Genomic DNA, 26,234 nt, shown 5'->3' on the forward strand with positions numbered 1-26,234 from the left:
AACCACCAACGTTCCAATCAGTAGGTGACCTGCTCCACCTCCTGAGCTACAGCCACCCCCGAACCTTAAATAATTAGTCAACCCCAAGGATCAGGTCCCCCAGCACAAACAGAGTAATATAGTGTACGTTGTTAAGTGCCACAGGATTGCCATGATTTATACATCAGCGAACCTAAATAACCTGGCACAACACGGTACAGCTAACTCGCCAGGCCAGCACTCTGCAGTCTATTCACACCTACAGACCAGTGGAAACTCTTTCAGTGATGAGGATGTACACACCTGGACATTGAAGGCCATTTATGTGAAAAGGGAAAGACCATCTCTGAATCGAGGAGGGGGCCTAAGGGTACATCTTTTCCCATCTTACAATGCTGTGATTGCAGACGTTCCCCAACTCTCTGTGAATGGGTCAGTTGTTGCTGATCAATGGTCATGACACTTTGCATATCCCTTTAGTGTGCTAGTCTCAGTTATTATGCAAATGTACGGTTTGTGAGGTTGGGGAAACCTGCAGTCAGCTGGGACTAAAGAAGTCACTTGGATGAGTGACAAAACATTTGTCCCAATGCAAACACTATGTCCAGATGAACAGAATGAACTTTTTGGGATTCCCCCTTTGCACAAACAAAACAAAATGGAAAAAAAAAAAAAAAACAGGGATAGAAATCATCACCAAACAATTTATGAAATTGCTGCCAGAGACCGCTGTGGTTCTGCAAAATGTTCCTGAATTGGTTCTGTTAGTTACATAAAAAACACACACACATCCATACAAGCAAAAAGCTTAGCTTTTTTAAGCACTGTGTGGATTTTTTCATCTCTCTTTGTAATTGATTTACCGGCACATCTTCCTTTCCATTGGGACATCGGAATCATTAAAGTGCAGTCGTGCTTATTTCCATACCCATTACTGACATACTAGCAGTGGCCTAATAAACATGCTAATTCTTGGCTTGTAGCTAACACATTCTGCCACACACACACACACACACACACACACACACAAATATACACACACACACACACACAAATATACACATCTGAATACACGCAAATAAAGGGTTTAATTTCAAACGCAATTAATTACATAAAGACACATCTACTTGCAAACACATTACAATGTGCTATAAACCATTTAGTAAATCTGTATATACAGCTAGTAACTGCTAAATAATGGGGGCTCAAATTAAAGTGTTGTCGATGTATCCGTTCCAAATGCACTGTTGTTAAAACCAAGCATGAGTCTGTCCACAAAAACAACCATTATGTAAGCAGAGCCCCCATCTCATCGTGATTAAACATTTAGTAAAAGCGAATATCCACTTTTTCTAAAACAGCAGGCGTCTTGTTTTGTAATCTGCCTCTCCACGTTGGCACTGCGTGGGTCATGTTCTGACCATACATCCCTGACCACTTCTGCAGAATTAGGTAGAATTATCCGTCTTCCAGTGTGAAAGAAATACATGGTCCTTAATGTTAAACTTTAGGCAGAGGTAAGTGAGCTTTAATGCAACAGTTGTGCTCTTGTGTACAATGGATGCGATTATGGCGGGTACATCCTAATGGCAGAAGTGTGTGGTTTTAACACATAGCACTCTGTGTAGCCCTAATCTTCAAATCTGTCTTCTGATTTGTACACAGAGCCTCTATCCCTGTTTGCCGACCTCACACAGCATTGATAACCTGTTCTGGGATTAAAGCATCCCAGCTTGTATTTAAAACTCCCACTGCGGTCCCACTGCAATTGTTCTTTCCAGCTATTAAGAGGATTTGTTTCTTAATTGGAGACCTGTTCTCCCGCTCGTTTGTGCCTTCTTGTTTCTCTGAGCATTCACCTCCTGCTGTCTCTGTTTTTATTCCCTATAGTGAGCCACCAGAATCAGTTTAGGTTTGAAGCTGACAGCAGTAGGAGTTTGGGAAACCACACCGTCTCTTTTTGTTGGAGATTGAGCCACGTGATTAGCTTCCTGCGAGGACTCGTGAATGGAGTTGGGTGTGGGCAAGGCTGTGGATGGAGCGGCGGCAAACACCTGGGGTTCCTTCTCATGGCGGTTGGAGCGGAACGTCTTAGTCACCCGAGAAAACGTCTTTAAGGTGGAGCTCTGCTCAGGGATGGAGCAGCTGAAGAATGCTGTGAAACACCTGTAAAACTACACAAAAACACACAGACACACAGGATTAGCCACAGAGTGGTAACGAGTTTGTTAATGGCTGAAATTTCTAGATTTGGGTGTTTGGTTAGGAGGTAAAAGAAGTGAGCGTGACTGCAGGTGACTTTTGACTTGATGAATATTAAGATCTGTGATCACCTTTTCACCTCACCAGATAAAGCTTGTAACCTCTTACCAGACAGAAGGCCAACTTTTTCTAAGCACATTTTGCAATATGTGTAATAACATGATTGGTACTATATTTGTAATATATTGAATAAATGTTTTAATCAAATGCCACTACTCAAAGCTTAATAAAAAGGATATCAAAGAACAAACATGATTAAAAAAAATGATATAATTCCCACAAGAGACATAACAAGACTTGTTTCAGTAGTTTGCAGTAAAATTTAAGAATAATTTAAGCTGCTTTAGACTGAATAGAACTGCGGTACATCTACACACTGCTTTGCAACCCACCTCAACGCCAATTCACCCTTTCATGACTAAATAATTCAGTTTCACCTCTGTCACTGATGATTGCTATTTTGTATTGAATACAGATTACTGAAGTTCAGAATAACAATCTCATTGTGACATTCAGTAGTTAAAATCCTAATGCATGCTGCAATGACATAGTACTATGAGTAGAAACAGAAACAGGTAAAGTGTTGACTGTAGCTACAGTATCAGTGAAAGTGTAGACTTAGAAATAGTATTCTAGAAGTGATAATATGTAATTCTGCATGTAAGCAGTTCCCCAGACTTTTTGAAGGAGACTCAAAGCTCTTTTTTGCATGTTGGCTGCTTTTGTTTTGTTGTTCTTCTGTTCTCTGTCAAAGTGATTCAAATTCAAATTCAAATTCAAATTCAAATTTTTTATTTGTCACATACACAGTCATACACAGTATGATATGTAGTGAAATGCTTGGACAACTGCTCGTGACCTAAAGAAAAAGAAAAGGCTATGAATAAGATAGGAAATAAATAAATATGAAAATAAAAAAGGGTAAATTTAACCAGGAAGGAATAAAATAAAATATAAAAAAATTAAGTTAAGAATGAGATAACTGTACAACACAAAAAGAATGAAGGGTAAATTTAACTGGGAAAGAATAAGATAAAATATATAAATTAAAGTTGAAAATAAGATAACTGTACAACAAAATACAAAGTATAGACATTTATAAGAATGTAAGAGAAATATAAATATATATACACACAATAACAGCAGCTGCAATCCACATTATACAGTGTCTTGTGCAGTGCAAATATGCTTAAAGTGATGAAGTGTAAACAAATGTCCAGAATGTCCAGTGTGTGTGTAAGAACTATATGTGTGGGTCAGTACTGTGTGGTGGTGTGATTGAGAGACCGTATCGCCTGCGGGAAGAAGCTCCTCCTCAGTCTCTCTGTGTTGGTCTTCAGGGAGCGGAATCTCTTTCCTGACCTCAACAGAGAGAACAGTCCGTTGTTGGGATGGCTGAGGTCCTTCACGATCTTCCTGGCCTTGGTCCAGCACCGCCTGCTGTAGATTGAGTGCAGGTCAGGGAGCTCGGAGCGGATGGTGCGCTCAGCTGAACGCACAACCCTCTGTAGAGCTCGTCTGTCCTGCATGGTGCTGTTCCCGAACCAGGTTAAGATGTTTCCCGTCAGGATGCTCTCTATGGTGCAGGAGTAAAAGTTCCTGAGCACCTTGGGGGGCAGTCGGAAGTCTCTCAAGCGTCTGAGGTGGTAGAGACGCTGACAGGCCTTTTTCACCACGGTGTTGATGTGACAGGACCATGACAGGTCCTGCGTGATGTGAACTCCGAGGTATTTGAAGCTGTCCACTCTCTCCACTGGGCACTCGTTGATGACGGGGGTCTGGTAGTTCCTCTCCTGCTTAGTGCTGAAGTCCACTATCAACTCCTTTGTCTTACTGACGTTTAGAAGGAGGTTGTTCCTCTGGCACCAGTTCTCCAGATTCCTAATCTCCTTCAGGTAGGGCGTCTCGTTGTTGTCAGAGATCAGGCCCACCACGACGGTGTCGTCAGCAAACTTGATGATGGTGGTGGAGCTGGTAGTGGCCACACAGTCATATGTGTACAAGGAGTACAGCAGGGGGCTCAGAACACACCCCTGGGGGGCTCCAGTGCTGAGAATGGTGGAGGCTGAGACATGTCCGCCCATGTCTCAGCCCATGTCTCAGCCACAACACCATAATATTAAGGTTTGGGCTCCAAGAAATGACTGACAGTGTTCCATTACGTTTGTGTGTGTTTTATGCTGCTGCACATCCGATGCTTTCCACATGGTTTTGCATGATGGATGGTGCTTTTCTGCAATCATAATTTGAAGACTCTGGACAAGATGTTGATGAGGAATTGAACCACATATCTAAGTTCATCCCTCCACAAGACCAAATGCCACTGATCTTCAGTCCAGTTCGTGTGTAATTTGGCATACCTCAGCCTTTTCTCACTGTTTCCCTTCCTTAAGAATGCGTTTTTGACAGCCATCCTTCCACTGAGTCCATTTCTGATGAGGGTTGAGCAAACAACAGATGGACCAACTCAAAGGGCAGCTGTATCTCTCAGGCCCTGAGTCAGGTCTTTGCTGTATTTTCCCCTTTTTCTTAAGGATGTGCCTTTCAGATACATTTATTTTGCTGTAAATAATGCTTTAGGATATCAGTACACACAGCACACCGTTCTGTGATATATCGTGTTTTCAGCTAAAGCTCTTTGGGAATCCCTTTGTTGGATCAAAAGTGCTGTTTCATGCCTGTCTGATTTGTTACCTTTGGTATTTTTTTAGACAGACCACTAATAATGATGTGATTGAAGATCCTGAACTGAAAATGAGTGAAAAATCAGACAACATCCAAAGAAAAACTAGGAAAAGAGATTCAAAAAGGATGGACAAGTTTTGCACAATACTGTAAATCCTGTACTTACTAGTAGTAGTAATAGTATTTAACTGAAGTTTGCACTGAGTATAAAAAGTGAAACAGACAGCACAGCAGAAAGACTGGAAAAAAATGGAGAAAAAGGTAATTATTCAGCAATAACAGCAAACACTTATGACTAATGTCAATTACAGAAGACTGCAATGATACTGAAAATACTGATAAGGATATATGTTTCTCTCCAGTGTTCATAACTTTGGTATATTTCAGATATTTGTTAACAGAACTGTATTAATGTAAGGAATAACAGACAGCAACAAAATGACCAAAAGATCAGAACTTACTGGATGTTGCACAGACAGAAATACCATATAATGATAATCAAAGTAAAGTCATTGAAAAATAAGAGGAGGTTTGTATTTACACACTTTCAAGTTTTCTGTCTTCTGCATGTTTTGAGTCCGGCAGGCATCCCCTGGATAAACGTAGTGTACTTAGTATACTCCCCAGTTCCACATGTATACTTAAAGTCTACTACATTTCCCCAGGGTGCTGCAGATCAAACAAGCGTGCTGCATGAAACACGACACCTCGGCATGCAGTTTCCTCCAGCATGTTAGCACCCTTTGAAAATGTAGACAGCCACTTATTGATATGACAAATGAGACCAGTTTGTAGTGCTTTTTAACTAAGACACTTGAGCAATTGGGTGATAATTCCTCATATGAGCCAATTAATTTCTGTTACCCCGAGGAAATTATGCAGCTTTCAAAATTAGCTGTGTGCTTTAAATCTGCTTGTGTCTCAAATCCCAGTGTGTTAATCAACTAGAGAGATGTGCCTGGGGGAGAAAAAAAGAAAATGTCGGTTTGAAAGTAAAACCGCGGAGAAAAAAGAAAAGGCTAGATGTGAGAAGTGGGAAGGAGAAATTGGGGGGGAATGGATAAACAGGAGGGCGAGCTGACGTCAGGTGGGATTACAGTTGAGATCAGACACAGATTGGGATCTTAAGACTGATGAGTGACCAAATCCTCACCTGCCTCCAAACCTGTGGGAGTGATTAACACAAATGAACATGTGATACTACCTTGATGTGAAGTGTGGTCTTTAATGCAAGAGACTGGGGATGGTGGGTAGGAGCGATGATGTGAGGGTTTCACAGTTGGTGGTGTGCTTTTCATCTCCGATGGGCGTCTGCAGCTATTCTTTGCAGTGCAGTGTTGAAAACAAAAGCTAGGCTCATTCAAGGGATTTAGTTTATTTTTCAGACGTATGAAATAACACCCGGCAGCAATGTTCCCTCTAAGCTGCGCACGTGCTGCACGGTCTCTGCGCACAGAAAATCTGCGTTTTGCACAAAAAAAATCTAACCTGAATTGAAATTAAAATTAATACTTTAACAATTCTGTTTTGCAGTGTTAGTCAGTAAGTGACTGGCTGCTCCCATATGGGATTAGAACGATCCCACCTTATCCCATAGTCCAGCCAATACTGCGATTCACATTTGTATATACGCAGCTAATCAACGTCGTTGACAGCGTCCCTATGTGCCGACACCGGAGTTTTAGCTAGCAAAGCGGCGTGGCTGATGTGGAGTGAAGCCACGTTAACGACAACGTGTACAACCATTGGAGATGTGAGCAGGACAGACGGAGCAATTGACAGAAAAAGTGTGGACTTTATACCAGTTTTTAAATTGTGTTGATCGGCCACGTAAAACCAGAGTTATGATAAAAATATGCAATGTTTGGTTTCCTTGCTGAATATTATCGTTGTTTATATTTACTGCGGGAAGAAACGGTAAAAACGCCGTTTTGAAAGAAAAAAGGCTCGAAAGCGCTCTCCGCCTGTGAGCAAAAACAAAACAAATCCCCCACCTCCCCAACCCGTCTCTCTTTCCTATTCGTCCAAAAAAGTACCATGTCGACCAATCAAAAAATTGTATGGCAACGTGGCATCTAGTTGTTAAGAAACGGGGGGAGATTTTAGGAGTGACGGCGGTGTTTTGAGATGTGAGAGATTTGAGACGTTTAGCGCAAATCTTGTGTAGTTAGTGTGTAGTGTTGTCAATAGATTTGTTGTGTGTGTCAGAACAATGAGGCGACTGCTGAATGTTACAGGTGTTACAGCAGTGATACATCTCCTGTTGTCAGGCCTGCAGGTATCAGGCTGCTGTTCTCCTTTATCTCATAGTGGACAGAAATTATTTTTTGGAGTGGCACAAATAATTTGTGTGGCATCAAATTTGATGCAGAACAGCTGATTGTTCTGTAAATAGTTTGAAATGTTTATTTAAAAATGCATTGGCTGCATTTAAAAAAAAATAGCTGCAAAAAACGTCGTTGTTTGCCAAACTGAGTTACTTTTTTGAGGAGTAACTATATAATTATTTGCCCAACATTGGTCATTATATACTGTATTTTGCAGACAGAGAGTTACAGGACTCTCTCCCAGACCACAGACTCATACTCATAATACAAGTCAGAGCATATATATATATATATATATATATATATATATATATATATATATATATATATATATATATATATATATATCTATATCTCTATATCTATATATATATCTATATATCTATATCTCTATATCTATATCTATATATATATATCTATATCTATATCTATATATATATATATATATATATATATATATATATATATCTATATATATATCTATATATCTATATATATATATATATATATCTATATATCTATATCTATATATCTATATATAGATATATATATATATATATATATATAGATATATAGATATATAGATATATATATATATATATATATATATATCTTTTCCATATGGGTGGGGCTGCTTTTGTTTGGTGAGCCTACAACAGAAGACAGTAAAGCTCTTTGTTTGTAATGTAAGAAGTGTTGTTGTTTTTTTTATTATTCTAATTGTGGGCTGAGTACTTTTATGCGCTTGACACAATTAACTAACCACAGTGTGGCAACTCTAAATCAGCAATATTAAGATTTCTTCTTAACTGAAAGCACATGTGCTTTTAGCATCAAATCAAGCCAAAATCATGTCTGTTTTTTTAAGTTTAAAAAAAAGAAATTGGTTTAATATACTGCTGCTTTAATGTGTGATCAACTGAATATTGTAGCTAATGAAGATGAGGATTTTTTTTTTTGGAAATGTTTGATTTCAGGCCATGAGAAGTAACCCCAATGTAACAGCCAATAAAAAGAGAATTTCAAACACATAATGAAACATCACGTTACACATGGAATGTCTTAAGAGAAATCCTCGAAGCAGGTTTGTCTGTCTTGTGACTGATAAATATCTAGTGACCATTGCTTGTGACTAACCGATTTTATCTCGCTCTGAATTGGAGATTGCTATACATGCATTTATTTTGTCACGCTTGGATTATTGTAATTCGCTGTTTATGTGTCTAAGCAAAGGTTCTCTGGATCGTCTGCAGGTTGTGCAAAACGCTGCAGCTAGACTTTTGACAAAATCCTCCAAAGTACTCACATGTCACACCGTTGTTATCTCAGTTACACCGGCTTCCTGTTAAATTTAGAGTCAATTTTAAGGTCCTGGTCTTGACCTACACGGACTGGCACCAGCCTACATCTTTGATCTGCTACAGCCCTATGTCCCTAGCAGGTCTTTGAGGTCATCTGATCAGGGCTTACTTGCTTTAAAAAAATACTAAGAGGAGGACTAGAGGTGACAGAGCTTTTGCCACTGTGGAACTCTCTCCCCCAAACATTAAGAACTGCGGACTCATTAGCTGTTTTAAAAAAAAACAACTCAAAACTCACCTTTTTAAAACTGCCCGTTTTATTTTCTCTTTTTAAATCTTTTTATGACTTGTAATCTTATGTGCAGCACTTTGTGATTCTGTCTTGAAAGGTGCTATATAAATAAAAAAAAATTATTTATTTAAGGTGGTGAAGGCTGAAATACTGAGAGCTTCAAAATCAAGAAGGTTGCCAATGACGATAGCTTAATACATCACTCTACGGATATAGCAGATCTTTATAAAAAAAAAACCTGATGATGATTCATTCAACATTCTCAGTAATCCTGTAAGGTCAAATTGTTCATGAGTCATGAGCCACTCAGTCCACAGTGTTTTGCAGCACAAAATATCTTGGTGGAGAATTCAGGGGAGAGTCCAAACATACACCAAACTCTCCAAAAAAAACAAGTTACCAAGCAGCTGGTCTCTTTGGGATGGAACTGGCCTTGGGCTCCACATTTGTAGTTCAACTAGGGGCGTCAATTACATTAAAACATCATAATTTCTCATTTTATAGCATTTGGCACTGGAGTAAAAAACATTTTTTTCTTACACATGGTGAATTTGAATTATAAGTTAAGTCTTAATTTCAATATTTAGTTGAAATATTGAAAAAAAAACAAACATATACAGCGGGTAGGAAATATGCACTTGCTTAGATGAAATGTAACAGAAATATAAAAGATAGTGTTAAACAGCCAACATGTAAAAAGTAAATAAGATGCTCATTACATTGTCTGTATAAACTGGGCTGGAAAAAGTAGCAGCTGAGGTCCGGGTCGTGAATCTGCACAGCGCTTAAAGTCTTCAACTCGCCTCAACACATTGCTGCCATAGTTATGGGCTGGGAGGAACTGAAGACTGAAAGCGCCACACAGTGCGGCCTCCCACGTGGCCTCCCGAGAGCTTATCTGAAGTCCTGAAAGTTCAGTTAGTTGCTTAATCATCACATACAAACCCTAAAAACTTTACCGTCGTAATAAGTCAGCCATCAAAGACGGTTTAAATGTCTCACGAGCTCAAAAGTGACAACTTCAGCACCTGAACGACAGGCAGAGGCAGCAGATAAAAGCAGACGGAGGCAGATAAAAGACTGTTTGCGTGAACGTATGAGAGAGAGGAAAAAAGGAAAAGGTCACCACGGCACTGTGTCGCTCCCTGATAGTAACATGCTAATCAAAATCAAAGCCACGCTACCTTTGCAAGAATAAAAAGAACTCCATCCTTTACTCCTCCTGCCCGTCACCTTTCTCTTTCCCACCTTTCCTTCATCTTAATGTCTTGTATACTTTTCCAACTTCTACTATATTTCTGACATTTCTTCTTCACTGCCAGTCTAACAAATTTTCATTTCATTCCTTCTTTTTTGAAAAAAGTTTCTTCATTTTCTCCCCTCTTTTAACGTCCATCATCCAGCCTTTACATCCAGCTTCCTCATTACAGTTATATCTCCTGTCCTCCCTTCCTCACCTTGGATTTTTTCTGTTTTCCCCTTTTCCTGTGTCATCTTCCATTTCCTTCTGTAATTTTTTTTTACCTGCCTTCTTTTACTCTTTCATCCTTAATCTAACCTTGCATATTTTTTCTTTTTCCTGGTCAAGTTTTACTTTTTCCTCCACCCAGTCGACACGTTTGAATACCTCATATTCCCCTCATTTTTTCTTATGATTCATCGAAATGTCACAAGGTATTAAAAAGCAATAATTTTGCTGAGCTCTGGAGGTCACTGCTCATAAAAATGTAACATGGGGCATCTGAATCCTGTCAAAAACCATCCTGCCGTGACAGATTAACACATTAAAAAAAACGCCTCACTATACAAAGTATCATCGGAAAACATCAAACGGTAGCTGAATTTAAAAATGCATATATCACAGATGACAGGAAATGACGGAAAGAAAATTTTGCAAGAATACAAATGGATGAGATACGTTGCAGTTGATTTTGATGTAATTTGGCTGTTTTTCTGAGCTTGTTTTTTGAGAAAAAAGGAGAAAAAGCAGTTTTAAAACTTAAATTACTGTGAGAAACTACTGAGTGGTTGTTAGGACTGTCATCACTCCTCCTGCTCAGCACTTTATTAGAAGGTTCCACTCTTATTACGCAAGAACAGCGTGAATCCAAAGACACAACTGGCTTTGTGTCAGCAGTTTGCACTCTTCCTGGTGTTGCTGTGAAGGTGTGAGGAAAGTTTTCTTGGCAGAGCATGTGCCCCTTAACACCAGTGATCTGAATACCACAATGTGAATGTCACTGCTGATTATACACAGCCCTTAATAGGCATGAATGTACAACTTTCTGGCTTGCTGCAGCATAATAATGCACCACATTACAAAGGAATAATCCATCCATCCACTCGCTTCCGCTTATCCTTTTCAGGGTCGCGGGGGGCGCTGGAGCCTATCCCAGCTGTCATAGGGCGAGGGGCAGGGTACACCCTGGACAGGTCGCCAGTCTGTCGCAGAGCTAACACACAGGGACAGACAACCATTCGCACTCACATTCACTCCTGCATTCACACCTATGGGCAATTTGGATTAATCAATTAACCTATCCAGTTTGGCTAAAATAACAGGTAACTGGCTTCTCTAGTCACCCAGACAGTTCTCACTCCCAAAATGTATGCTGAGATTTTGTCAAAGCCGCGGGCATAAAGATATGTATAACATCAGGTGTTGTAAACGCTTGTATCCATTCTTCCTACTATATGCCATTTTTCTTGGGAAACAATCCAGGTAGTAAAAATGATTAAAATGGGGAAATGAGTGCACCTGAAAGGTGGGAACAGCCAATCTTTCAGTTAAGTCTCTCCCCATTTGTTTGTACATCCATTTGTTTTGTTTTTCCAGAACTGAATGCACTGTGTGTTGCATTCTCACACCCCACTGTATTTTGGTTTAAACAGAACTGAATAAATAAACTTTTTTTCTCTTTTTTGAGTTACAGGGAGGCTGGAGCCCATCCAGGCTGCCTGTCGCCGCCTCTTAAGTTCCAAAACAGAAAAATAGTCCACGAAAAGGCCGTGGGTGGCAACAGGTGGTTTGTTTCAGAACACACTTCTGACTTCTTTGAAAATATATTCGTGGTAAAATACAAAGAAAAAAATCAACCCAATAATTTCTTACAACTTAAACATAAACGAAAGTTAACTTAATTTGATTATACTTCAAAAAGTGGTCAACAAATCATTTTAAACCCTCCCGTCGTCCCAACTGACATTTGTTAAACAACAAAAAAAATAATAAATTTCCACCACACCCCCTAGCGTGCTCTTAATCCCTTAATTAATGGGAGGGTCCAAAAGTTACCAAACGAATCACTTTTCCAAAACTTTCCCAAAAGTAAAATTAATTACAGACTGACAAAGCAAACTAGGATATTCTTATTGTATTAAAGAAAATCAAAAATGGATAAAAATTATGTTTCATAAAAATTCAACAAAAATGGCCACAACACTGTCCTAGGGTAAGAGACCAGGCGCATACTTACAAGTCACTAGTGGCTGGGCTAATGCAGAGTGATGGACAGCCACTTACACCCACATGTACACGTACAGCCAAATTAGAACAGAGCCATACTGATATATCAGTCATCTGTGTCAATATTTATACCAGCTGATGAATGAAACTTCAAAAAGTAAAGCGGAGAGAGCAGAAACACCCTTCACGCATGTTTGGCGTTTTGACACTGCATAGTTTGTCCACTAGAGGGCACTCTGCTCAGATGGGCTGGTTGTTGCAGGGCGTAAATGACTAATTCAAAACTTGCTGTGAGAATTATAAACAAGATTATTTTTAAGCTTCATTGTCATCAGTTTTGTGAGGATGAGTAAATAACTATACATAACAAATGTTTGGGAAATATGTTTTGTGTGTCTGAAAGCAAATAAAAAAATAATCTATTGTCTGGTATGAGTCTAAAAAGTCCCACATTGGTCGGGCTCTAATTTAGATTCCCCATAAACCTAACAAGCATGTCGTAGTACTCTAGGAGAAGGCTGGAGTGCTTGGGGAAACTTCTACAGGAAACTCTACACAGAAAGACACCCCTCCCACCCCCCGACCAGTTCGCAGATCTGAACCCAGAGCTGAGGCAAGAGTGATCACCGCATCACTTATATGTTTTTCCCTTACTCAGTAAGGCAAGGAGATGAGTCCCAGGTGGACTCTTGCTTTAGATGTCAAATGCCCTGACATGACCTCCTCAGGAGAGGTTGTCAGGAGAGAAGTCTGACTGGAATGGTACACCTGTCATACTACATTCAGGTGTCCTAAGATGAACTCAGAAAGGACACGAACCTCCCCTGAAGAACAAGAAGGGCAAAAACTTGCTTGCTCTTGATTTCCAGTATGAATATGAATGCAGTGGATAAATCTGCAGAAATTATGCGATGCAATCATGTCTACATGGGGCAGAAGCTCAAAGGAATCTTTCTAATGACTTTTTTAAAAAAGTAGATTTTACCCAGTATCATTGTTTAGATGAACTTTTGACAACTCTGATAAGGTTTTAAGGTTTACTGACATATTAGGAGAAACCATAGAAACCATCGTTTTTTTCTCACTGTGATCAAAATAACTGCGTAAAGCCATCCTCTGTGTGCTGATCTGATTTTCTTTGCAGTCATTAAATTAATCTGCTAATGACTGCTTTAAAGATTTATCTACAGTGAAATTGCTAAAAAGCACCTTGAAGTTTGATCTGCTGTCATTTAGGAACAGCAGTAACATCAAATAGATTTTCCATCGTCCGTAAATGTCACATGTCAGATGTGTATCACAACAAAGGGGGGCGAGGTGGGGATGTTTTATGACTTTGACACCGTTAGAGTAATGTCAGATCTGTCTTTGTCTGCGCTGCGTCTTCATGTGTGTTCTAGCTGAATATGTAAAGAAAGAGACAGCAGAGGGTGAGAGGACGTCTGCTTGCTTTCTCCACAAGTGTAAATCCTATATTTCTTTAGTCACTGGATTTTTGCATAGAAACCTTTTGATACTCTGACAATTGAATGTTCTCTTCTTTTTTTTCCAAGCAGCACATTAATAGACAGAGCATCAGTCCTTACTGTTTGCAAGCATACATCACTGTAAATCACTGCATTTCATCTGCTTTGGTACTAACGAAAGTGAAAACAGGTGCACTGGAGAGGCAACAAACAGGCAACTCCCAAAAAGCGATTTTCTAAAGAACAGCACAACAGAGAGGCCTCCCAGTGGTGTCCGCTCTGTTCACAAATAAGAGCAAAAATTAGGTGTAAGAACATTTTGTCCAATTTAAATACAGCACTGTTTTGTTCTCTAACAGATCATTATGAGCTTTTGGTAGGGACAGTGTCTGATGTTCAGATTATTAACAAGAAAATATTTAAATTTTATTGTTGCCTCTGGTTGAGAAGTTTATGGAATTAATTGGTGTCAGAGCTGATACAAATGGCTTCTGGCAACGCTCAGTAAAATCAGCAAATGCACTGAACAATCAGCTGCTGTGTAATTTTTTTTTTTGTTTAGCTGAAAAAAATATCAAGGAGAGATAAAAAGTTTGATAATAGATTATTTTGCCTTGAAGATGGCTTTTTTTGTTTTGCTCATATTAAGCCACAATTCTAAAGCCTGCATATGACAGTTCAAAGATGAGTGCAAACAAAGATGACGCTGCCTTGACGGTCGGCACGTAGAACGCAAAACTCAGGAAATGCATGTCCTTGAGAACTGTGCAACAAAAAGACAAAAACAAAATGACAATTGACTGCACTCCTAGAAAAGTTGCAAAGAAGCATTAACAGTTCAGTAAACCTCAAACAACCAGCAGTGAGCAACTGCAATATGAAGTAGAACCAGTCTTAATAACTACACCCAGTCAGCCATCAAGACAAGCTGAACCCTCTCTGTTTTAAGCATTCTCCAAGCTATCTCAATAACAAACATCCACCCTCCATCTGTCATCCATATTTTATGAAAACCCATAAATTTACCAATAACCTCAGAATAACAGCGGTATGGTCTTTGGAAAAGGTCAGAAGGATGTAGTGTCCTTTCCATGCCTTTTATTATGTTTGTACTGTGTGTTTCTTTCTAAGATATCATTGATTTTTAAAGTTGTCCCTGTCAAACAAAGCACCTCTCTGTTCTTGTTCTCATGCCGCGTAGTGCTCATGCATGGAAAATGTCTGCAAATCCTCAGATTGTGGTACTATATGTGCATTGTTAAGTGAATGCAAGTCAGCTGGTTGGAGTTTGAGGGTGCAGCTGTCTCTGGAACCAGCTGGCCATTAGTGATAATGTTTTCCCCTACTACTCACCAACGTTGCTTCTGGAATGACCCAAAGGGAAGCTCCTCAGGGACATTGTGAGTGGAGTTAATTACATCATCAAGTGTTATATCAGATTAAACTTGCCAACAATGTGACAGACTAGAAGAAGACTCAATCTCACAGTTTAACAAGGTTCTTACTCAATTTATTACCCACTAAATGTTAAATGTATAAATCTCTTTCACTCTGTGTAAATGACATTAAGGCAGTGCTGTGAGAAAGTGTTTGCCCCTTTCTTGGTTTTGAAAACACCTAAATTTTATGGTTCCAGCTTTTAAATGTAATGTAATGTAAATGATCTCCTCTGCCTTTCAGTAATTTTGATAAATCTAGAAATTTGCGCTGTTGGTTGAACCAAGCAAACATTGAAAAGGTGTCATTTTGAGCTTAGAGTAGACTCAATTAAACCATTTGTGGCATCAATCAGAGCTGTGAAATCACAATTTAGTTTAGATATAGCTTCCAGGTGTGAAAAGAGTCTCTGTAAAAGGGTCAAATGTTTAATTTTTCATTTTGTCACAGAAAAAACTGCTTTCGGTTTGGTTTAATTATAGGTAGGAAGGAAGGGCCACACAACATCCATTTGGGTAGTTACCCGCTTTTCTCCAACATGTCAACACTAACTAATCCAAACAAATTCTAAGTTTGCATGTTCGTCTCTAAAGATGTAGACAACCTTAAATGAATTATGATGGATCTACAGTTATATAAAAGAGATGCTGCTTTTTCTACTGTAAGCATGTTTTAGAATAAAACTGAAGAGATGTTGAGAGAGAGTGATGTTTGCAAAAAAGTCATTAAGACAAATAAAGAGCACTAACCCACCTGTTTGTTCATGAATATGTAGATAAAGGGATTGATGACAGTGGACAATTTGGCCAGCAGTGACGGCATGATGGTCGCCTCTGGTGTCAAAAGATCATGCGGGCCGAAGGTTGCAAGCAGAGCTGCCACACCATAGGGCAGCCAGCAGACCAGGTAGCATACCACCATTGTGACAACCATCACCAGCACCCGCTGTTCTCTGCGACGGGTCACCACTGAACTCACGCTGCGGACCTGACAAAGAGGAAAAGACACTTTACTGATCTACTGTCATGACGCCAAAAACAACAACAACAACAACAAAAAAAAAAAAAACCCAGACAAAAAAACAGTGGTGCTGCAATTTCAGCAGCTTGTACACTTTCCCCCCCAACAGTGGCATTAATCTCTGCTTTATTATTCCCTACATGTCTGTGCCTCCCTGACCAGTTATAAAGCTGCCATACAAACACACCTTAAACCAGAGTGCAGACATTAGTTTTCAAAAACCAAAACACCTGATGCACAAGAGACTGAAACACAGATGATTTGAGAATTTTTTAAGACTAAAACCAAAGGATCATGAGCAAAGAGACAAATTGTGGTTGTGCTAATAACCTCTGACAGAAAAAGACCATAAATGCAGGCAGCAGCATGATGAACATCAAATAATTCAATCAGGCCACAAAGGCCTAGAGCAGTAAAAGCAATATTCTTTTAGCAACAACAGAGACTAATCTGTATGGTTTAATAAGCTGGACATCATAAATAAATAATTTCTATCATACATAAAAAAAGATGAGATTTTACTCAGTTCAGGACAGAAAAAGGAGAAAACATCATAAAAAGTTACTTTTGTCTTTTTTCCCCATTTAATTTTCATCAAACTGAATTTTCAAGGTGGGTTTACAAACTCACAAGCAAAGAAAGAAGACGTCCTCAGACTGAGAGTGCTTGGAGATCAATAAGAATTTTATTTAATCTAATGAATAATTAAGTGTTTATATTCTTCTCAGTATCTAGATTTATACTTATTCTGTTGATGAAATCTTTTTTTAAAAAAAACAAAAAAACACAGGTATGGCTTTCTTGTGTTATTTCTTGTGTTAGTGAGTTTATGACGTTATCAGTTAGTGCCGGTGAACGCTTTAGTCACTGGGATTAAATCAGAACTGAAGCATTGTCTGTGCTGTTAAATGTTAAATTGACTAACATTAAACACTGTCTCTTGTGGCATGTAATTAATTTAAACATGGACATCATCCAAGATGTCAAATATTTCCAGGTTTAAACCTGCACTTGGCACGCACTGGTTTGTATTACAGACAACAAAAATGTACTTGTGTTTAGGCGCTTGTGCTTGTTTCCATTATGTGTCAACTGTTGAAAGTAAAAAATGAACATTTGGAGAACAAAATCACGTCTTCCACATTACTCTCAGCAAACTGTAGCCTCTCAATCCATGTGACAGCTGCAGTGTCAGCTGGACGTGGAGGATGTTTGAAGATTATTTCAAGCCTCTACCCCCTGAAGCACATTTTTAAGGCAGAGTGTGCTAGAAAAACTAAGATATGTTTGGACATATGACAGCATCAGGTTAGACATAGTGCACAAAGTGTCACACGATCAAGGACATGCTCCATCACGTTGCTGGGTTGACATTTGGAGTTTGCATACAAGCAGAATGTGTGAGCATCTCTAGCTTCTCTTTGGAAATGATGAATCTGAACTAAGTTATAGATCTTAAGTAGAATGATAAGTAAAACATGGGCGTCAAAGGCTCCTGGTAACTCATATCAAAGTACACAGCAGTGGACAGAAGCTCAAGACTTTCCCTGATGAGTTTCTGCGGGAATTAAAATCTCATCAGTACTAAGCTGAACAAACATTTGCCATATTTCATGCCTGAGAGATTTAAAGCATGTCCTACAGACCTCATCTGGTTGAAAGAAGAGTACATCTGGATCTTCTCTGTAAATAAATATTGTCTAATGTTATGAATATAAATGATTTTTAAAATCCTTTCGAGTTAGTTTGAACTAGTCTCAAAGTAAAAAGTGTTTGTACTGTGGCACAAAGGGCAAAATTGCAATTCAGTCCTTCTGGTCATTTGTCCCAGACAAAAGCAATTCAACAAGCAGTCTATGCATCCGTAATTCCTGAATGGAAAGAAAGTCCAGACCTTACTGTCCATTATACTGAAGGAGCTGAAGGATGAATGAGATTAAATGTGTACAGTTGTATGCAGAGCAGAAGGTTCAGTGTGCATCCTGAATCTTAAGTCTGCAACTCTTCACAAGGAGGAGATGAAAAGTTCTTGCCAGCCTATAAAACTGCAACTCTAGGTAGCACAATGTTCATCATTCCCTAATCAAATAGATCAGTTTTTATGGACATCAACTTAATTTTTATAAAATCACCTAAGAGATGACAGCACGGGGATAGAAAAAAGTATTATTAAGCAAGCTTTGCGTAAACCAGAGGGACAGATGCAGAAAGGAGTGGAGTAGTCAGATTACCAGATAAGTAAAACTGTCTAGAGGCAAAATGTACGGCTCTGTGAAAAAGCATTCTTCTTAGTTTATATATATATATATATATATATATATATATATATATATATATATATATATATATATATATATATATAAAACACTATATTTCAGATAATCAAACAAAATTTAATATTAGACAAAGATAACCTGGGTAAGTCCAAAATAAAGTTTTAGAATGATGATTTCATTTATTAAGGGGGAAAAAGCTATCCAAACCTACCTGGTGCTGTGTGGAAAAGTAATTGCCCCTTAATCCTAATAACTGGCTCTGCTACCCTTGGCAACAAGAATTGCAATCAGGGAATTTGAATTAACTGACAATGAGTTTTTTGACTAATGTACCCCAAAACTTTCATTTTGGTTTTTTGTCCTGCTGCCGAACCCAAGCACCATCGAGCCTCAAGACATAAACCAGACATTATTCAGCCCCAGACTATCACACTACCACCACCATGTTTGGCATGATTTTCTTTTTATGAAATGCTGTTAGTTTAATTTTTTTGGAAGGCTTAATTTCTGTAACAGATTAGGCTTTTTCTCATCAGTCCACAGGATATTTTCTGTGAGTCTTTCTGTTCTTCTTGGTTAACGGTGGCTTTCACCTTGGATCTCTTTCTTATTGTTGAATCATGAACTCTAACCTTAACCGAGGCAGCTAATGCCTGCAGTTCTGTAGATGTTATTCTGTTGCTCATTTAACTGCATTTTGCATTTACTCGGGTCACCATTGTCTAACATCAAACTTTATTTGATGATGTGAAACATTTAAAAGTGAGAAATACTCATTGAATATTCTGACCTCACATTTAGTCCTATTTTGGTAATATAAATTATTACACAAATTTCAACTTAAAGGGGAGGTATTAGATTTAAATTATTTGCTCTAATTGCATTGGTGGCTGCTTAAATTAAACATAGATTAAAGATGGTTTAAACAGGTTTAAGCAGAAATGGATAAACTCGCAAAAAATAAGGTCAGCATGTGAGCCAAAAGCTTAGGCTTTGTGTTCTGACCTAAATGCTTTAATTTAATAGTTTAAGTCTTAAAACGTTAACTCAATTTATTGCTAAAGAATTGGAGACAAATAAATGAATTGAATTGAAATAGTGTGCAGACTTGTTCCCCCTTTTAGAAAGACAAACATATATTAAATGGTGCAGCCACCATTTAAAGTGTATGACTATTAAATTTTATCAACATTAAAAAAATTATTTCACATCATATCAAACTTTGGCAACTGTTTAATACATCTCATAAGCTGAGGCTTACATTAAGAAAGCTCTTTTTAAAGTCCTAATGTTAGTTATACAAAATCTCCTCAAAAAGACAACCCACGGTGCAATTTCCTGTCTGTTTCACCAGTTCCAAAGTATTAAATTTAACCATATTAGTAAGACTGTTACATATAAAGCAAGCCAATGGTTTGAACTTCCTTTCATTTTCAGTCTAAGAGTGGTGAGGTTACTCGAAGCTGTCACTCTGTTTAAAGTCATCAAGGTTGCAAAGAAGGTCTAAAAGGTCGGGGACAAGGGCACAGAGTTCCACATGAGGCAACAGTAATGTAGCCACATGAGCTTTTTCCACTCACTGGGGAGAAAGCTGTCGCATCCCATGTCAATTACAGTTTTGCAGACTGAGTCTGAGTCGCTCACCTTAACAGTGAATGACTTGCAAAACAGCTCTACCTGCTCTATCTGCAAAGCTTCTGCTGAGGTGTTTTTCAATGCTGCCACCAAACCAGTCCTATAACCTGCTATTACTGGAGGGATCTTCTCTTTTGGTCATTTGTTTACATTCAGTGCCAGTACGTACACTCTACTCTTTCATCGCTATGTTTGTCATTTTAGCTTATTTTAAAGCCTCCTTTCTACTTTCTTTTTCAGTCGTGACTGGTAATCATGGGTACCTACTGCTCTTTTTCCTGTCTCTTCATTCTGAATAAGAGAAAAAACTTTTGAAATATTTTACTGGAATCCAATAGCTTTATTTGCACTCAATAGCCAATTCTCCTTTCTTTCTCAGCCACTCCCATATCTCTCACTGACACAGCCACATAGACATCTCCAGATAGTCTGTGGAGATGCATTTCATCGCCTTCCTCTCGTCAGTCATGTGTCACATTGGTGCCTCAACCTAAAATAATTGTGTTTGCCTTTGCATATTTGCAGACTGAGATTTGGAGTCATTTTTAGTAGTAGCACCTGTAGTATCAGTTTATAAACCTGTGCATCAGCAATCAACCAAAAGTAACCTAATAATAGAATAAAATCTATATAGGCAGAAAACAACAAGTACATTTAAAAAAATATATTGATATATATCATTATGATAATTAATACATAAAGATTTGATGACAAGTCTTTGTGGTACTTCACACACAAAAGCTCAGTCAGCTGAAAATTATACACCAGGTTTTTGCAGTACACATATTCTCAAAGAAGCTTTAAGGCTAAGAAACAGAAACATTTTAATAAATATGTTTGAAAATCTCTGACGGGCCCCATCAATAAAACAGATACTTGTGCTGACTTTGTTTTTCTGACAGTGAATGGGAATAGTGCATTTCAGTAGATTCTCTTTTTTTTTTTTCAAGGTTTAACATATCAGCTGTCAGTGTTGTGTGGTGAAATAGAAAAGAGCGAAGTATTTACAGAACCACGATGCTGTGTTTGTTAAACCAAGAGTGGTTTAGTTATGAGATTGTTTTACAATGGGGAACACTTTCTGATTAATTTCACTTAGTTTAATCCCCAAGTAGCTAAATTATTTTTATTACATCAAATCAAATCAAAATTTATTTATATAGCACATATTAAAACAACAGTGTTGACCATAGTGCTTCACAGTCAGTAAAAGCATGATACAATTAAAACAAACAATAAAAGAGGACAACAAACAATAGGTAACAACACAACAAGCTGGACCAGCCAACTAGACAGAATCAAAAGCCAAAGTAAAAAAATACGTTTTAAGACGTGATTTAAAAGACTGGATCGACTCGGCAGTACGAATATGAACAGGGAGGTTATTCCAGAGTCTGGGTGCCACGGATGCAAAGGCCCGGTCACCTCTCGACTTCATTCGAGTCCTAGGTTGTCCTAGGAGCCTGTGGTTGGACAATCTAAGTGCTCTGTTGGGATTGTATAAGTGGAGTAGTTCAGAGAGATAGATGGGCGCTAAATTATTCAGAATATTAAAAGTGAACAAAAGAATTTTAAAATCTATGCGATATTTAACAAGGAGCCATGTAGTTTGGCTAAAATTGGAGTTATGTGTTCATGGATTCTCGTGCCTGTTAAAAGACGCGCAGCTGCATTTTGAATTAACTGAAGCCGGCAAAGAGAAGAGTGTTGGAGGCCCGAGTAAAGGGAGTTACAGTAGTCCAATCTGGATGTAATAAATGCGTGGATAAGCTTTTCAAGGTCCTTTAAAGGAAGGAACGGCTTTGCTTTGGAAATCTGACGCAACTAGTAAAAGCTGTTTTTTACCACAGTGGACACCTGTTTCTCAAGTTTAAAAGAGCCATCCAGGAACACTCCGAGGTGTCCTACAGTGGGCGAGAGATGGCTAGCGAGAGGGCCAAGGGCATCAGCTAACTGGTCTAGCAGAGTGTGACTACCAAAGACTATGGTTTCGGTCTTATTCTCGTTCAATGTAAGAAAATTATGTGATAACCAAATTTTAACTTCATGCAAACAGTTGAACAGAGGTTGCAAAGAAGCATCAACAGGCACATTAAGACTATGAAGGGAGAATGATGGTTTCTGTTCTTTAATTAGTGGCAAAATTAAACTGCATCTTTAGCCACTTTGTTAGCAGTTTGTGTAAAAAAACACATTTATTCATATAATTATGTAGCTTAATCTATGGAAAATGCCACAGATAATACAGTTTGACTGGCATTAAACGGTATTTCTGCACCAACAAGGTGATTCCCAAAGAACTATTGGTCACTGGCCACTTGACATCTCTCAACATGGTGTGGAGAGAGTTTAAAGAAGTCTGAAGAAATTGAGTGGAAGCGCTGTCGTGGTTAGGGGCTGCATTTCAGCCAGTGGTACTGGGGATACTGGTAAAATTGAAAGAATTATGAACATAGAAAAGGCCTGCCATGCAATACCAACTGGCAACAGAATTTGCCTCCCCAGATTTCAACATTATTAAAGCAGTGTTGGATCATCTTGACAGATAAGAGAATAAAAAGCAGGCAATATCCAAAAAAAGAGCTTTGAATGCAACTGCATCATAATGCTAATGCTAAATTGTTTTAAATTACGGGCTCCGAGGTTTCAATAAAACTGTAAAGGATTACAAATGTGGAGTAAAGCAAGCAAAACTCACATTGCTAGCAAAGATGCAGAAGCCCAAAGGAACTCTTCTCCCTCTTCAGTTTCTTCTGCTTGGTATGTGACTTGAACAGACACACTCAAGAGATTCAATCGCAAAACTATAAGGGGATGGCTTTATTTGTTTGTCCTGCAAGTGTGAAAAATACATGCTGTGTAAGCAAGGGATTATCTTGACCCCAGGTAACCTTACGCCTACGCTGCTGTGAGACGACAAACATCAACACACATACAAGGCAGCAAAGCAAAACTAAACGCATTCCCCAGCTGATGCCAATCTTCCTCACCGTGAGCATTTTCTCTTGTCTGCCTCCACGTGAAGCTGCATTTTGCTGCGGTTAATTAGAAAAACTTGCCAGCGATCCTCACGCAACATTCGATTAGAAAATCACCACATCACAACAAAGCTGAGAAAATGATTAGGATCCTTATCAGCTCATTAACCAGAGGGACTATCAGTTCAACTCTTGTTTTAAGATTCTGGCAACAAGTTTGTTTTAATAAATCACTTATCAACTTGGTAATAAGAATGATAGTTTAATGACTTCAAGTGGATCGCCACCAGCCGTGAATGAAAGATTTCTAAGTCGCAGAACTAATACATGAAACAAAGAGCTATCTTCCTGCCTTAAGGGCTTACTCTGTAGAAACGTGGCTTAATTTAGTGGACAGAAAGAAACAATCTTTCTCAAACTTTCCTCAGTATCTTTCTGTGAAAACAAACTGCATATTGTTCTTTTATTGACCAGCAAAACCAGCAGATCTGATGTGGTTAAGCGAAATGAAAATGTCACTGACTGTTCAGTATAAAAGAAAATTCCCACTGATTGCATCCATTTAGCTTTTTATTACATTACAGAGTGACAGGAAAGATTTATTAGCACACTTTCTCGCCACTGCAGTGATTATTTGGCTGTTTAATATAGCTGACATATTTATCAAGTTACCTAACAATTCTCAACCTACATGTGTTCCCAGTGACTAAAAGTCCAGTATTTACACTCCTCGTTTGCTCTGCACCAAGTCCCGAGACACCAACTTCTGGGTCATTTTAGGCGCTCTCCCTTAAAGCCAACATTTTTCTGATTGGCTGCCGGTGGCCTAGCAGGTGACTTTGACTGAGATGATCGAATAAAGGATGTCTGCTCTCAACGACAACATACAGAGCCAAGAATAAAAACTCCCTGAATGCTAGCGTCTGGATCAGTCAGAAACCTGGGATTTGGATCACTCGTACATGTACACATGTATATATACTGACTTAATTATATAAAACTTTGGCTACTTATGCTTAATCTGAACCATGTTAGGAGTGTACAATATAATAAAGTAAAATAATAATGATCTGAGATCATGAATGAAGATGATCGGTTGTAATCTTACAAGAAATCCAACTCTACAGATGAGCCTTTAATGGCAGATGCCAATAAGAAAAATATGGAGTGCAAAAGTGTAAAGAAAGTAGTAATCAAAGCACAAGGAAGTATCCCTGAAGAAATTAACAAGGTACACCCAAAGAAACATTACCAGACGACTTGACAAGGACAGAGAGGAAACACGGGTCTTTATACACACACAGACTAACTGGTAATGAGAAACAGGAAGGAGAGTGACACAGATGAACATAATTAACAAACAGGTAAAAAGAATGAGAGGAAGCAGAAGTGACACAGTAAACACACAAAACAGTCCTTCATAGTAAAACAGGAAGTAAACAAGGGAAACATGGTCACCAACAAGAAGTATGAGACAAAAAGGACCAATGCATAAACACAGAGTGAGTCAGATACAGATATAACAGGAATGCTGGGAAACCTACTTTGACCATATAATAATAATAAAAAAAGATTTAAATGAAAAGACAAGAAAACAAAACCTCAATGGTATATATGTCAAATAGACACAATAATAAAATATTTTGCAATGTAAAATTCTGTCCAGAGACCAGTTGGCAACCTTCTGGCAACCACTGATCACAAGGGAAAAATGTGTATTTGGGGCTAGGTGAAGTTGGTTGTGGAGAGGTGTGTAGTGCTACACCACAAGCATCCTTGCAATTGCTTTGGCAGTGGATAAAGATGAAACCATGAAGTGCAACAGATACCAGAACTGGAGACAAACCAACATGTTTCAAAAAAGCCCAACTTTTACTTTGAAGGGTAAAGTTTCCAGTTAGCATCACACTTTCCTCAAGTGTTTTCAGTGCAGCAGCCTTTTTCCAGCCGATTTTACCTGGAAATAGTCAGCAGACATTCACCAACTTGCTGCTGAATCTACATTTTATATCTCTAGACCTGTGTGACTGAAGACTAAGAACCATAGATGTAGAAAGTAAGCACCAGCACAACAACACAGAGAACATTAACTGAGACTCAGAAATCATCAGAAACAAGAATGAAAGACAGAAGAAACCATCTGTCTATGACTATATCTATGTGTGTTTGTTTGCTTGCTTGTTTGTTTGCTTGTTTGTTTAACACACTTGTTTAATATGAATAAAACCAGACACAGTTTTCTAAAAAAATCTTAATCATTACCAAAAAAACTGTTTATGTAAGATGATCCAGGTTTGACTTGGTGTCGACCACAGGAAACTGTGAAGGGCATTAAAAAAACAGTGTATACAGTAACTGCCAAAACGACATTAAAAAAATATCGCAGCTGTCAATCTCAACAGTCATCTTCCTGCTCAGCTATACCCTCTGGTTGTTTTTTGTTTTTTTTCTGGGGGGGGGGGTCCTGGTTCTCTACACCTACATCCATCAATGTACCTGCCATCACTGACAGGAAGCTAAGAGACTTCTCACTACATCTGGCCCGTCTTCCTCTGCTTAATTAATTCAGATGGCGTCACTGATAAAGTAACCGAGTCTGCAGCATCGCTTTCTTTATCTGCACCAACTGCTCCACTCCTTGTCTCCGTATCTTAAGGAATTTTATCACAGTTTACAATAGAATGTGAATTTAAACGATGCTTTGAAATCTGATATGGTTAATGTAATAAGGTTTAATCCTCTTTGGACAACAAACATGCACATTTGCAACATATTTTTGGGACAATCCATCTGATGGGTTGAAATATCTCAGTATGGATAAAAGGAAGCCAACTGATGGTGACCTCCAGAGATTACCAGCCTCCACGTTACTGATGCAGAAGAAGACTGACTTTGAAAAGTTACAATGTGACGTGTGTGCATTTACTATCGGGTCATGCTTTTAATGTTAATACAACCAAAACAGTTGCATTATTGAGACTTCAGTGAAGGTGTGTGTAACTATTTTCTTCTTCGCTTACTTACAGGTAACACTGCAATACAGAGAATATTTGAACTAGTGCTTATTGCATACAGTTACACTTAAATTGAGTCGCTGCTCCAAACAACTA

At 38.5% G+C, this 26,234-nt stretch overlaps 1 protein-coding gene across 1 annotated transcript in view; it reads right to left on the bottom strand.

Moving 5' to 3' along the window:
* Positions 1–1,199: 1,199 nt before the first annotated feature.
* The window catches only part of tmtopsb (teleost multiple tissue opsin b), a 43,466-nt gene continuing 18,431 nt past the window's right edge, over positions 1,200–26,234 (bottom strand). The window contains exons 3-4 of the mRNA XM_087845663.1: positions 15,969–16,202; positions 1,200–2,153 (exon numbers count right to left, since the gene is read on the bottom strand). Coding sequence (XP_087701789.1) covers positions 1,857–2,153; positions 15,969–16,202 — 531 coding nt within the window. The 3' untranslated portion in view covers positions 1,200–1,856. The remainder of the gene's footprint in view (positions 2,154–15,968; positions 16,203–26,234) is intronic.

Source organism: Neolamprologus brichardi, chromosome 9, assembly GCF_056152115.1.
Source record: "Neolamprologus brichardi isolate AB-2024 chromosome 9, ASM5615211v1, whole genome shotgun sequence".
NCBI lineage: Eukaryota > Metazoa > Chordata > Actinopteri > Cichliformes > Cichlidae > Neolamprologus > Neolamprologus brichardi.